At 47.6% G+C, this 11,334-nt stretch overlaps 1 protein-coding gene across 1 annotated transcript; it reads left to right on the top strand.

Moving 5' to 3' along the window:
- Positions 1–506: 506 nt before the first annotated feature.
- SHISA2 (shisa family member 2) lies at positions 507–10,778 on the top strand. Its single transcript, XM_083612000.1, has 2 exons — positions 507–1,413; positions 7,302–10,778. Exons 1-2 carry the CDS (start codon positions 1,092–1,094, stop codon positions 7,853–7,855), a joined length of 876 nt encoding a protein of 291 aa, XP_083468126.1. The 5' UTR covers positions 507–1,091; the 3' UTR covers positions 7,856–10,778.
- The last annotated feature ends 556 nt before the right edge of the window (positions 10,779–11,334 follow it).

Here is an 11,334-nt window from a genome sequence, read left to right as displayed (position 1 = left end):
GACCAGGAGCAACGACTCTTAGGCGAGCGGGACCTCCCTGGGCAGACGGGGGCCAAACGAGGCGCAGCCGCGACGGTGCGCGCGGGTAAAGGCGAAGCGCCAGGAAGGGGAGTGACGCTCCGCTGCGGCGGCGGCAGTGGCTGGGGTCTTCCTCGGAGGGTCTCCCGCCTGCCCACGGACTCGTCTCGCCGCAGGCGCGCGCCAGGCGCCCCCTCGGACCCTCGCTGTGTTATGGTTGCCGGAGCGCCTGGCTCCGTCCCGCCTACCCGGGGGCATCTCTTCACCCGCCACAGCCCGGGCTCTCCTGCCCTCCCGGCTGCAGAACTAGGCTGTGGGGGTCGCTTCGACGAGCGGCCGGCGGCTCGGCCGGCTCCCTCGTCGCGCTCCTCCCCTCGGCGCCTCGGCTCGGGTTGCTGAGCAGGGAAGGTCCCGCGCGGGATTCCCAGGCGCCTCGCCGACAGCCAACTGTTCGCGCCGCAGTACCCAGAGCGGCAAAGGCGCCACCTCCATTAGTGCCGAATGACTCCGCCGTGGGGCGCCGCTTCCTCCTCTTAGGAGATTGTCCGGAATTCCGTGGGGCTTGACAGACAGGCTGGACTCTTTCTCGAGGGCTGCGCTTGCTGCCCGTCGCCGGCGAAGGGACGGGCTCCGGGAGGCTAGCGCGCTACTTCAGCCGGACTTGAGCCCTTTCTGGGAGCTTGGATATTTCTCTGCGCTCCTTTCTCCTGCCCAGCAACTGCGGGACTTGGTTCCTAGCGCCCCTCGCAAGCTGGCTTCTTGAGGGCTCGCCGGCTCCATATCCTGCACTGACTTGGCGCGCCCATTTTCAGGCGAGGCGACCCTGGACACGCGGCGCCAATCTCTCACGCGTGGCTGTCCCCCACCTCCCACGGCCACGTGCTTTCCGCACAGCAGGGCTTGTGGCACACACGTGTCTACATAACCACCCGCAGCTGCTGCATTCACACACGCGCCCCCTCCCCGCACATTCACTGAGTGTGCCTCGACCCAGGCTGTGAGGAGAGGGGCGCCTGCCTGGTCTCCGAGGCCCGCCTGCGGGCGCCCGCCTGCTGCCGCCCCCTCGCGGTGCCATGTGGAGGGGGCGCTGTTCTCTGGGAGGGCGGTCTGGGGCGTCGCTGCTGCTGCTGCTGCTTGTGGGGCTGGCGGCGAGCGCGCGGGCCAGCGGCGAGTATTGCCACGGCTGGCAGGACGGGGCGACTTGGCGCGACGGCTTCCAGTGCCCGGAGCACTTCGACGACGGCGACGCCACCATCTGCTGCGGCACGTGCGCCCTTCGCTACTGCTGCTCCCGCCCGGAGGCTCGCCTGGACCAGGGCGTCTGCGACAACGACCGGCAGCAAGGGGGAGCCGAGCACGGCCGGCCCGACAAGGACATCCCCGACGGCGCAGCAGGTACAAAGCGGAGGGGAGGGACACGGGAAGCTGCCTCGTGGCCTGATGTTGAGTGAGCTAGTTTGGTTGAGTTCAGTATTGCCTAGACTGACAGGCAGTAGCATCCCCAGGATTTCAGAGTCTCTCTCAGCACTACCTGGAATTGAACCCGGGACCTTCTGCATGCCAAGCAGCTGCCCTACCACTGAGCTACAGCCCTTCCCATATTTATCATAGTTGCACTGCTTTTTTAAAAAATGAAACAACCCATCTATTCCTAGATCTTAGCCCCCACCTTTTCTCAAGGCCCAAGATTATTATTATCCTGCACACACAGGACTCATCTACACAGCTGCAAATAAAACGTTTTAAATGTGTTGTAAAGTGCAATATACAAATGTGACACTAGATGGCAACAGTGAGCTATGCAAAATCCAATGTATTTTTTGAAACTTTTTTAAAAAAGCATTTTCACAGTGTTTTTAATATGTACATAGATTCTACCACAGACTCTGAGAACAAGGTACTCTTCTGCTGTGCTTATTAATACCGCAGACAATTGATTTCTACCCACCCACCTCTCACCTGCCCACTTAACACAAAGAAGTTTCTTTAGCAAGTCTATCAATGCAGCACTTGACTAGTCTCCCGGGGTTTACCCATGTGGCGTGCATAAGGCATGGCATGTGCCACTTGTGAATGTTGTTCTTGTGGGGTAGAAAGAACTTTTATAAAAAATATTGTGGACTATGCAAGTTGCAACCAATTTAGGACTTTTGTTTGAAAAAGTAATTCACAAGCTGCTTCAGGCCAAGGTTCATGCATGGCACTAAAGACATATACTTGAGCCTTTCTCACGTGCTGTTTAGGTGCAGGAGAATGTTGATGCAGGGCTGAAAGACATTTTTAAATCTTACAGCGTCCTTTCTGGGCTTTGTAGGTAGGTAGCTCCTACCCTGCCTTTCCCCTCAAACTCATCCTTCCCTCGCCCATGTGCCTGTAGAAGTTTGCAACAGGCTATCAAGTTTAGCAGTGCCAGAGTGGTAATTGCAATATGGGGGCCATCAGGTAGAGGCCACTCGAAAAATGCCCCTGGCCCTGTTTATATACCAACATAAGTCAATGTTACTTGGTGCTTTCATTAATGATTGGTGTTGTTTTTCTCAAGTCGATGAAGCATGTGAAGCAGTAACCTTCCCGTTCTCAGTTCCCACAGCTGGAAAACCTTCCATTCCTCAATGTTTGGGGGGGTGTGTGGAGAAATAAACAAATAGGTGGATCTTTCCCATGCTGATACACTGAGGAAGTAGCAGCCAGTTTATTTTCCTTGAAGTGGGAAGTTGGTTAGTTATTGCAAATTGCTCCTTTTGTACATAGGTGCCAACTCCCTGGGGTGCCTGAGCACCCACAAAATTCCCCATGAAGGGGCCAGGCACCCACAAATTTCACTACTAGGGCCATGAACGCTGCATGACACCCATGGCCCCAGGCACCCGTGTTTGCAGGGCCAAGCTGGCATTCCTGCTTGTGTGCATAGGCACACAGGCATAGGCAAACTCGGCCCTCCAGATGTTTTGAGACTACAATTCCCATCATCCCTGACCACTGGTCCTGTTAGCTAGAGATGATGGGAGTTGTCCCAAAACAGCTGGAGGGCCAAGTTTGGTCTTCACTGACTTAACTCAACTGGCCTTACCTTGAGTGGACACATGTAGGACTGTAATCCTCACTGCTTTCAGAGGGAAAGAGAAGCACAAAGCTAAACACACTCTGCTGAACTCTCCTACTGAAATAAATGGGATTTAAAACTTTGGCTGGATCACATTTTCATTTTATTTACTCATGATGTAATTATTTTAACGAGCTATGACAGCCCACTAAGAATTTCAAAATAAGTTCAAAAATTCTCGAGCCGAGCTCTGCAGTCCACCTTCTTACGAAGCCATTATAACTTTAATGACTTTAAACTAAAGTGTATACAGTGTTGCCAAAGTATTTCTGAGAACATAGATGAGGTGACAAACACCCTGCTAATAAGTACAGTGGTTATAAAACAGGCTAGTGCAGCTAAGCTGTTGACTTCAATGAACCCAAGATTACTTCCTTGCTGGGTAGTGACCAATACCTCAAGTTCCACTGAAATCAGTAGGTCTTATGCAGTGTGCTTAGGATTTTTATGAAGCACTGTTCATCAAAACTTAATAACACTTAAGTTTCCAGTCTCTGAGTAATGAGGCTTTTTTCTTAATGCTCATCTTAAAAAAAAATCATAATGCAAGTAATAATAAAAACTGCAGGTGGCAAACATCGCCTTAGAAGAGTCATCTCCATCTTTCTTTTACTGCATGCACAACTGGGAGCTTGCCTTCTAAGAAGAGGCTTGTTGTGTCATGAGTGTGTCATCTGAAATGAAAGGGTTGGGTCCAGGGTTGCTCTCAGTGGAGTTCTGCTCTTGCTGAAGGAAGGAGGCATTGTGTGGTCTTCCCCTGCCTTTCCTGGAAAGCTGCTGTGGGAGAACTTCCCCAGAGCAGCATGAGAGGTTGCATAGGGGGTGATTGACAGGTGGGTGCAGGAGTCAGCAGGGAGTCTCCACTGGACCTCAGTGCGTTCCATGAATGGAGCTCTTCCATTTGTGAAATGGCCCATCTAGACCCTAACCATAGAAATTATACAGCTTCCTTCTGAACTGATTTTTATTATTTTTTAAACTTGCATTCAAATTTAATAAATTAACTCGCTAATCATGTAAAACTGATATGACTGACTGACTTACGATTTCTTTAACTGGGCGACAGAGTACCTTAGCCTCACAACAGTTCTTTTGCTATATCATAAGCAAACAGAGGGGAAATATTAACCTTGTGGCTAAGCGCGAATTTCAACCTGGGTCTTCCTGCTACCAGCTTGACTCACTGCCCCACCCACAACAGCCTAAATTCGGGAAGGAACGTTATTGAATTGGGATCTGTACAGGACACAGCTCATCCAATAAGGCATGCAAATCAGCTATCGGATGATCCTGTGCAAAGCAGTTCCAAATGATCAGTTCAGGTTGCACAGTTTGGATGTGACTTAGTTCAGTGGGAAGGGCCAAGTTATGGGAAACAGCCAGGATCTGAAGCAGGTTTACCTGTGAGTCAATCAGGAAGCAGTAAGACTGGGGTAGCCAACGTGGTACCCTCCAAATGTTTTAGACTGCTGCTCTCATCATCCGTGAACGTTGGCCGTGCTGGCTGAGGATGATATCCAACTACATATGGAGGACTCCATTTTGGTTTTCCCTGGGCTAAGAGATAGCCGTATTTCCTGAGGCTGCTTACTGAGCTTTATGGCACAGGTGATATTTGAACCAAGACTTCCCAAGTCTGTCTCTTAGCCACTGTGTTAAGGTGAAGGTGAAGGGAATGCATATCTCCAGCTACCCTCAGAGCAGCAATGAACAGTCACCGTACTAGCTTGTAACCGTATAGATTGTTCTTACCTTGCTGCTCAGGGGGAAGAGAATAAAATGATTCTGAAACAGAAGAGATTGTATACAAGCCGATGTACAATATGATACAAGCCGTTCCTTTTTGTGTAGCTGCTGAAATAGAGGAAAGTGGGGAATAGGCAGGCATCAGTGGCTTGAGTGCACAGCTGCAATGTTACTTAGCCATTCATTCATGCTTTACAAATGTCAGAATTCTGAGTTTCCCTTTTATTCCTGTTTTGATAGGATATGGTGTGTTAGCCTCAGTATTCTAGGTGGCAGCATTACCCAGAATATCTCAAGATGAGTTGTATTTCAGACCTGACATCCTAGCATGCATTGATTTTTGTCTCCCAATTTAAACAAGAAAATCCCAGCAAAGGCAAGTTGTTCTGGGGGAGGGAACCTCCCCCCCAAAGCAACGTGACACTTCATTTCGCCTCCAAACCCTACCTGTTGCTGTGTGAATAAACAGAGCGCCACTTCCTAATCATGTATTTATGTGATTGGATTTCAAAAGGTAAACTTCATCCCTCTTTGGGAAAGCCCTGGTTGCTTTCCAGCGCTTCCCCTGCTGTTCATGAATCCTAAACACATCAGAACTAGCCTGAAGTTATGTTATAATTAGAGCTGGTTTACTCCCGGAAAGTGTGCTTGTTGCAGTGAGAGCATTAATTTCAATAAGGTTTGTAACAGGGTGCCTGTTCCCCATTGAAATTAATGGAGAGATTGCACAACAGCAGAGCTTCGGGGTTTACTTGCAAAAAGAACAGCAACACTTTGCTATAAACCACCTTTCTCTAGTAATTCATTGCCGTATTGAGCCAGCTTTTATAGACTGTGCTGTCATGTACATATCTATTCAGATGTGAGCCTCACTGAGTTTGCCTGTTTACTCCCAGGTAACTGTGCACAAGATTGCTGCCTTAACGTTAAAAGAGATGTGGTTTTTCTCCTCTCATATCTTGCAATTCAGGGGCCATAAGAAAGCAACAAGGCAATTTAGTGTGAACTAGAGAAGAGCTGAAATCCGTTATTGGACTTTTCCCCCTACTAAATATCTGTGTCCCACTTTTACTCACCCATCCCCATAGAAAAAGGCCACTTAAAAAAGAATTTTCTCCAGATACTCTTCTCTACTAAGTGTTTTGTGGTGTCTGCTATTCCACTCCCGTTCAAGGCCCTTGAACAATGCCCCACTCAGCGGAGGAAGCAGCACAATGTTGGCCAGCTTTCCAGCAAAATTGCTTCTGTTGCTGCTCCTAGTTGTCACAAATGAAAACTTTTAAGATGGCTTTAAGCTCCTGCCATGGCCAACTGCAGAGTCCCACTCCCCTCCAAAAGTTGGGGCATTTCAGTGAAATGCCGTTTCTCCAGTTTCCCTGGAGTTTCACAGGTAGGGTGAATAATTTCAAGAGGCCACTTGCCTCTTACACACAGGTGTAATGAGAACCAGGCAGAGGGCCTTCTCGGTAGTGCCGTCCGCCCTGTGGAATACCCTCCCATCAGGTGTCAAGGAAATAAACAACTATCTGGCTTTTAGAAGACATCTGAAGGCAGCCCTGTTTAGGGATGTTTGATGTTTTATTGTATTTTTAATATTCTGTTGGGAGCCGCCCAGAGCGGCTGGGGAAACCCAGCCAGATGGGCGGGGTATACATAAATTTATTATTAATATTAATAATATTACTACTACTACTACAGTGGTACCTCCGGTTACGAACTTAATTCGTTCTGGAGGTCCGTTCTTAACCCAAAACTGTTCTTAACATGAGACGCGCTTTCGCTAAAAGCCACCTCCTGCTGCTGCTGCGCTTCCGGTACGTGACTTCCGCTTGCATCCCGGGGCAAAGTTCATAACCGGGAGCATCTACTTCCGGGTTAGCGGAAGCTCGTAACCCGAAGTGTTCGCAAGGAGGACGGTATATAACAGGAGGTTCCATTGGACTATTACTACTACAAGGGCAGAACTGGATGTTACCCAAAATATGGCGGTGCCACCAAAAATGGCATGCTTGGGTTGAGTCCCCTCTCCCCTGTAGTAATGGAAGCCAGATGACATGATCTTGGCATGCAGTGTGTTTCCCACAGTGGCTGTCAAATACGTGGAACGACCATGGGGAAAAAGCACGACAGGATGATACCATACAGTCGATACTTCTTCCCTTCTCCATGTTGCCCTCACAACAACCCTGTGAGGTAGGTTAGGCTGAGAGAGGGTGACTTGCCCAGGTTCGCCCAGTCAGCTGCACGGCTGAGTGGGGATTTGAACCTTGGCCTCCTGGGTCCTAGTCTAACACCCTAACCATTACGCTACGCTGTCTGTGACTAAAGAACGAAGGCAAAACAGCTACTACCCTCTCAGCTTATTATGCGCTTTCAATAAAAAACTTGCTTGCCTCTTTGTTTCCTTAAAAGAGTTTTTCTTTTCTGTTGGCAGTGCCTATCTACGTGCCCTTCCTTATCGTGGGCTCTGTTTTTGTCGCGTTCATCATCTTGGGGTCCCTCGTAGCAGCTTGCTGCTGCCGCTGCCTGCGCCCCAAGCAAGAGCCCCAGCAGAGCCGGCCTCCTGGAGGCAACCGGATAATGGAGACTATTCCCATGATCCCAAGTGCCAGCACCTCCCGCGGATCCTCGTCACGTCAATCAAGCACCGCTGCCAGCTCCAGCTCCAGTGCCAACTCAGGTGCCAGGCCTCCCCCTACCAGGTCGCAAACCAACTGCTGTTTACCAGAAGGGACCATGAATAATGTATACGTCAACATGCCTACTAATTTCTCAGTACTGAACTGCCAGCAGGCTACGCAGATAGTGCCTCACCAAGGCCAGTATTTGCACCCACAGTATGTGGGTTACGCTGTACCGCACGACTCTATGCCCATGGCCCCTGTGCCCCCTTTCCTCGACGGCCTGCAAAGTGGATACAGGCCAATTCAGTCTCCTTATCCCCACAGCAATAGCGAACAGAAGATGTACCCAGCAGTGACTGTGTAGCTCGAAGGGGGGAAGAAACATCAACAGACACCCAAGCAAAAAAAAATAAAAATAAAAATATTGCCGCAACAGACTGTGAGTAGAGGAAAGGAACGCTTTTGGAAAGAAGCTTGCCGAACTTCATTTGTAAATAATTTTGGAAGCCTCATGCATGTCGGGACAGTATTTATAGACGGTTTTCTTTTCGTTTAGTTCAGTTGCCAAAAGAACTGTATGAGGATACCTTTGATTTAACATTTCCAGATAATGCTTCCATTCCAGTGCATGATTTACAGGGGCAAAGGATTATGCTGAAGAGGCAACTACATTTCGGTTAGACAAGTGTGTGTGTGTGTGTGTGTGTGTGTGTGTGTGAGTGATTAAATGCCTGAGCCACTAAGTGCCCTTGAAGGTGCTACACAGTCGATGGTATTTACCTAGTGAATAGAAAACCAGCTTGTTACATGGTACGAAATAATTGTTTTAGAAGTGTCTTTCCCCCAGAGTTTTAACTACCCTTCGTATTGCTGTTCCGACAATCACACTGACGACAGAAGGATGAACAGTGCAATCCTGGTTAGTTACATAGTCCTAGAAGTTTGACTTGAAATTACAGGGAGGGACCATAGCTCAGTGGTAGGGTGCATGCTTGGCATGCAGAAGGTCCCGTGTTTAAACCCTCGCATATCCAATTGTTCTTGTTGTTGTTTTAAAAAAGCAGGGATAGTTGTCCTGTGGTCCCCCAGTTGTTTCTAGACTCTCAGCTCCCATCATCATGGCCAGTGGTCAGGGATTATGGGAGTTGCAGTCCAGCAACATCTGGAGAGCCAGAGGTTCCCCATCCCTATTAAAGGACCAGGCAGCAGATGAAGGAAGGACCCCTCTACCTGATAGCCTGCAATCAGGGTAGACAGCACTGGGCTAGGTGGACAAACAACTGTGACTTCATATAAGACGGCTTTCTACGTTCCTAGTATCTTAGCTACACCCTTTCCCATATCGCAAACTGCTTTTGAAAGCCTGCTTTTGCATCATGAAACAGTTGGCCATGTGGTATTGGTAAGGGAGCTGTTATAGAAGCTCAAGCCCAGAAGCCATTCAGGTGTGTGGATGAAGCTACATACTTCTTTGGATCCTGGCAATGCTCTGGAGCTGAGCATTTTGCAGAAGTGTGGCTTACCTCAGCGATTTTCAAAGCAGAAGTGAATGTGAAGGGTTCGCTTTTATTCCAGCTGAAGTACCCACGATAGCCTCAGTACCCGCTTTGTTTGTGCATGCCAACAAAAGTGTAGCTGCATTTGTTTGCAAACGCCACTTGCAATGCTCAAAAAACGCCTTTGGAATTTGGGCATTGGTGGCGTGAGATTAAGTGGGTTGCAGCCAAGACTTTTCCAGCATGGCTCCTTGTCTCCATTTCCAGTTCAATGGACAGGCTCTGGTGCCTTGGACCACATGGAAATGGGATTCGTATCTGACGCAGATAGAAGTGGTCAGCCCAAACAACAGAGCAGGGAAAGACTTGCAGAGGTAGAAAAGGTGGCTGCCTGGAAAACCTCTTTTTGTCGAAGTGCAGACAATTCCCCGGTTGCGTGGGGGTTGTTCTCTGGGTCATTGCATGCTTGCACGAAATCGTGCACAATTGGAGCACCCATTGAAAAAGCCTGCAAACACCCTGTGCTTCTCCCCGCCCTGTTCCACCCCTTTTTGTGACGTTTTTAAATCCCTTCCTGGTTCAGCACGATGCGTGTGCATGTGGTCATGCACATATCAGACGCACCTAACCACCAGTTGCTGCCTGTAAAAGTATTAGAAGCGTGACATCACCACACATTTCCGTTGTGTACAGATTCATTCATTAGCGAAATAATTCCGCATGATGTAAAGGTCTTTGGGCGGCTCAAGGGATGATATTGCACTAAACCGGGTTGATTTAATCTTTATCAGCAGCTAAGTTTCTGGCAGTCGTTATAAAAGAAGCAGAAGGTCTGTGTTAATTGTTAATGTATTTCGTGCTTCAGAAATCCAGGATTTGCTTTCTCGTTAAAAAACCACACTACTGTGTAGCAATATAATTCATTTATATTGTCTGCTGAAGTTTGACACTTGCATATTGACACTGTGCCAAGACTTTGTTCCTCCTGCCTCACCCCTGATGCTCTGTGCACAAGAGATAAATGCAGGAGAAAGAGATGCTCTTGAACAAGGAAACCGAAGTACATGGGCACATTGCACCAGCATACTCTGATCCAGGGAACTGAACTAAATGGAATTTACCCCATGCAGCTCTTTCATGTGTGCATAAGTGCTTTTGCACCCATAGGAATTAATTGAATTCATAGTTTCTGCTGCTTGTTGTCCTCAGTGCTACAGGCTCCCAAATGTTGGTTTGTGGTCTATAAGCTTCATTCATGTGGTTGCAAGGATATCTATACTCACTCATGCACTTGATTTTTATTTTTTTTTCTGATGGCGAAGACTTGGTTCTTTTTGGCCATTGCCAGTTTTATTGAACAGGCAAAGAAGACCATAGCCTATGACCTGTGATTTTCACAATAAGGTGCTGATGCAGTCAACTAATATTTCCCTAGCTATTAAATAGGACTTATGTGTGTGCTTTGATTTTTAGAGCAAAGTGAAGTTCACTGAGTGATCTGCCAAGGCCCACAGCAATTTTCAAATGGTGGGTTTGAGAACCACTGGTATAGAACACTTGTCCAATAGGTACCTTTGCAGCTACCTTACTCTGCTTATCATGTTTGTTTAGTAAAGTCTAGCTCTCAGTTTGAGAAGCGCTGCTGGGAATTTCTTGCAGAGCAATGGATGCCCTTGATATGCCGTTTGCTTGAAAAGAAACAGAAGGTGCTGAGCAGTTTCCTGGATTGGGCCCACTGTTTCACTTCTGGGAGATGGGCTCAGAGACTGATGTTAGCTTTTTCCATTTGTGGGGGGAAAAATAGTTTACACTCTTGTGCACAATTGCCTGGGAGGAAGTCCTACTGAAGTCAGTAGGACTTACTTCTGAGTAGAAATGAATAGGATTGCACCCTTCTCTGTTTCCCAGAATTCATTGTATTCATTGCACATGCTGTGTTACTTATATGAAAATCAGGTGAATCTGTTTGTTTACTTGTTTTTTTTTTAAATGAATAAGTTAAATCAAAAGTATGTAGAAATTAATTTACATTGAACAGGGGAAATGCTTTTGAGTTGTAATAAAAAAAAGTTTGTGACGTGGTGTTTTATATGTCATGTATAATAATGTAAAACCAATGTTAGTGTTTGGTATAATTTTTTAAATTTCTTAAAGGGCACTTGAGTAAGTGATTCTTACAAGTGAAGAAAAAAAAGATCTTTTGTTTCATATTAAATATTTTATGGTGTGATTTTTCTCTCTATTTGAGTTTGTTACTCATTTCTCATTTGCTTTAGGGTGTATCTACCGTTCAGTGGGGCTTACTTGCAGGTATGTGGGTATAGGATTGCAGGCTCAGTTTCCCACT

The sequence above is a fragment of the Podarcis filfolensis genome (assembly GCF_964270895.1).
Source record: "Podarcis filfolensis genome assembly, chromosome: 4".
NCBI lineage: Eukaryota > Metazoa > Chordata > Lepidosauria > Squamata > Lacertidae > Podarcis > Podarcis filfolensis.
Note: the sequence above shows the minus strand (reverse complement) of the source record. Positions and strands in the feature narration are given on the sequence as shown.

What these genes read in the sequence shown, in the direction of transcription:
- SHISA2 (XM_083612000.1), top strand. Translation starts at nt 1,092, where the DNA reads ATGTGGAGGGGGCGCTGTTCTCTGGGAGGGCGGTCTGGGGCGTCGCTG. An exon ending in CATCCCCGACGGCGCAGCAG is followed by an intron (nt 1,414 to 7,301) that starts GTACAAAGCGGA and finishes TTCTGTTGGCAG; the next exon opens with TGCCTATCTACGTGCCCTTC.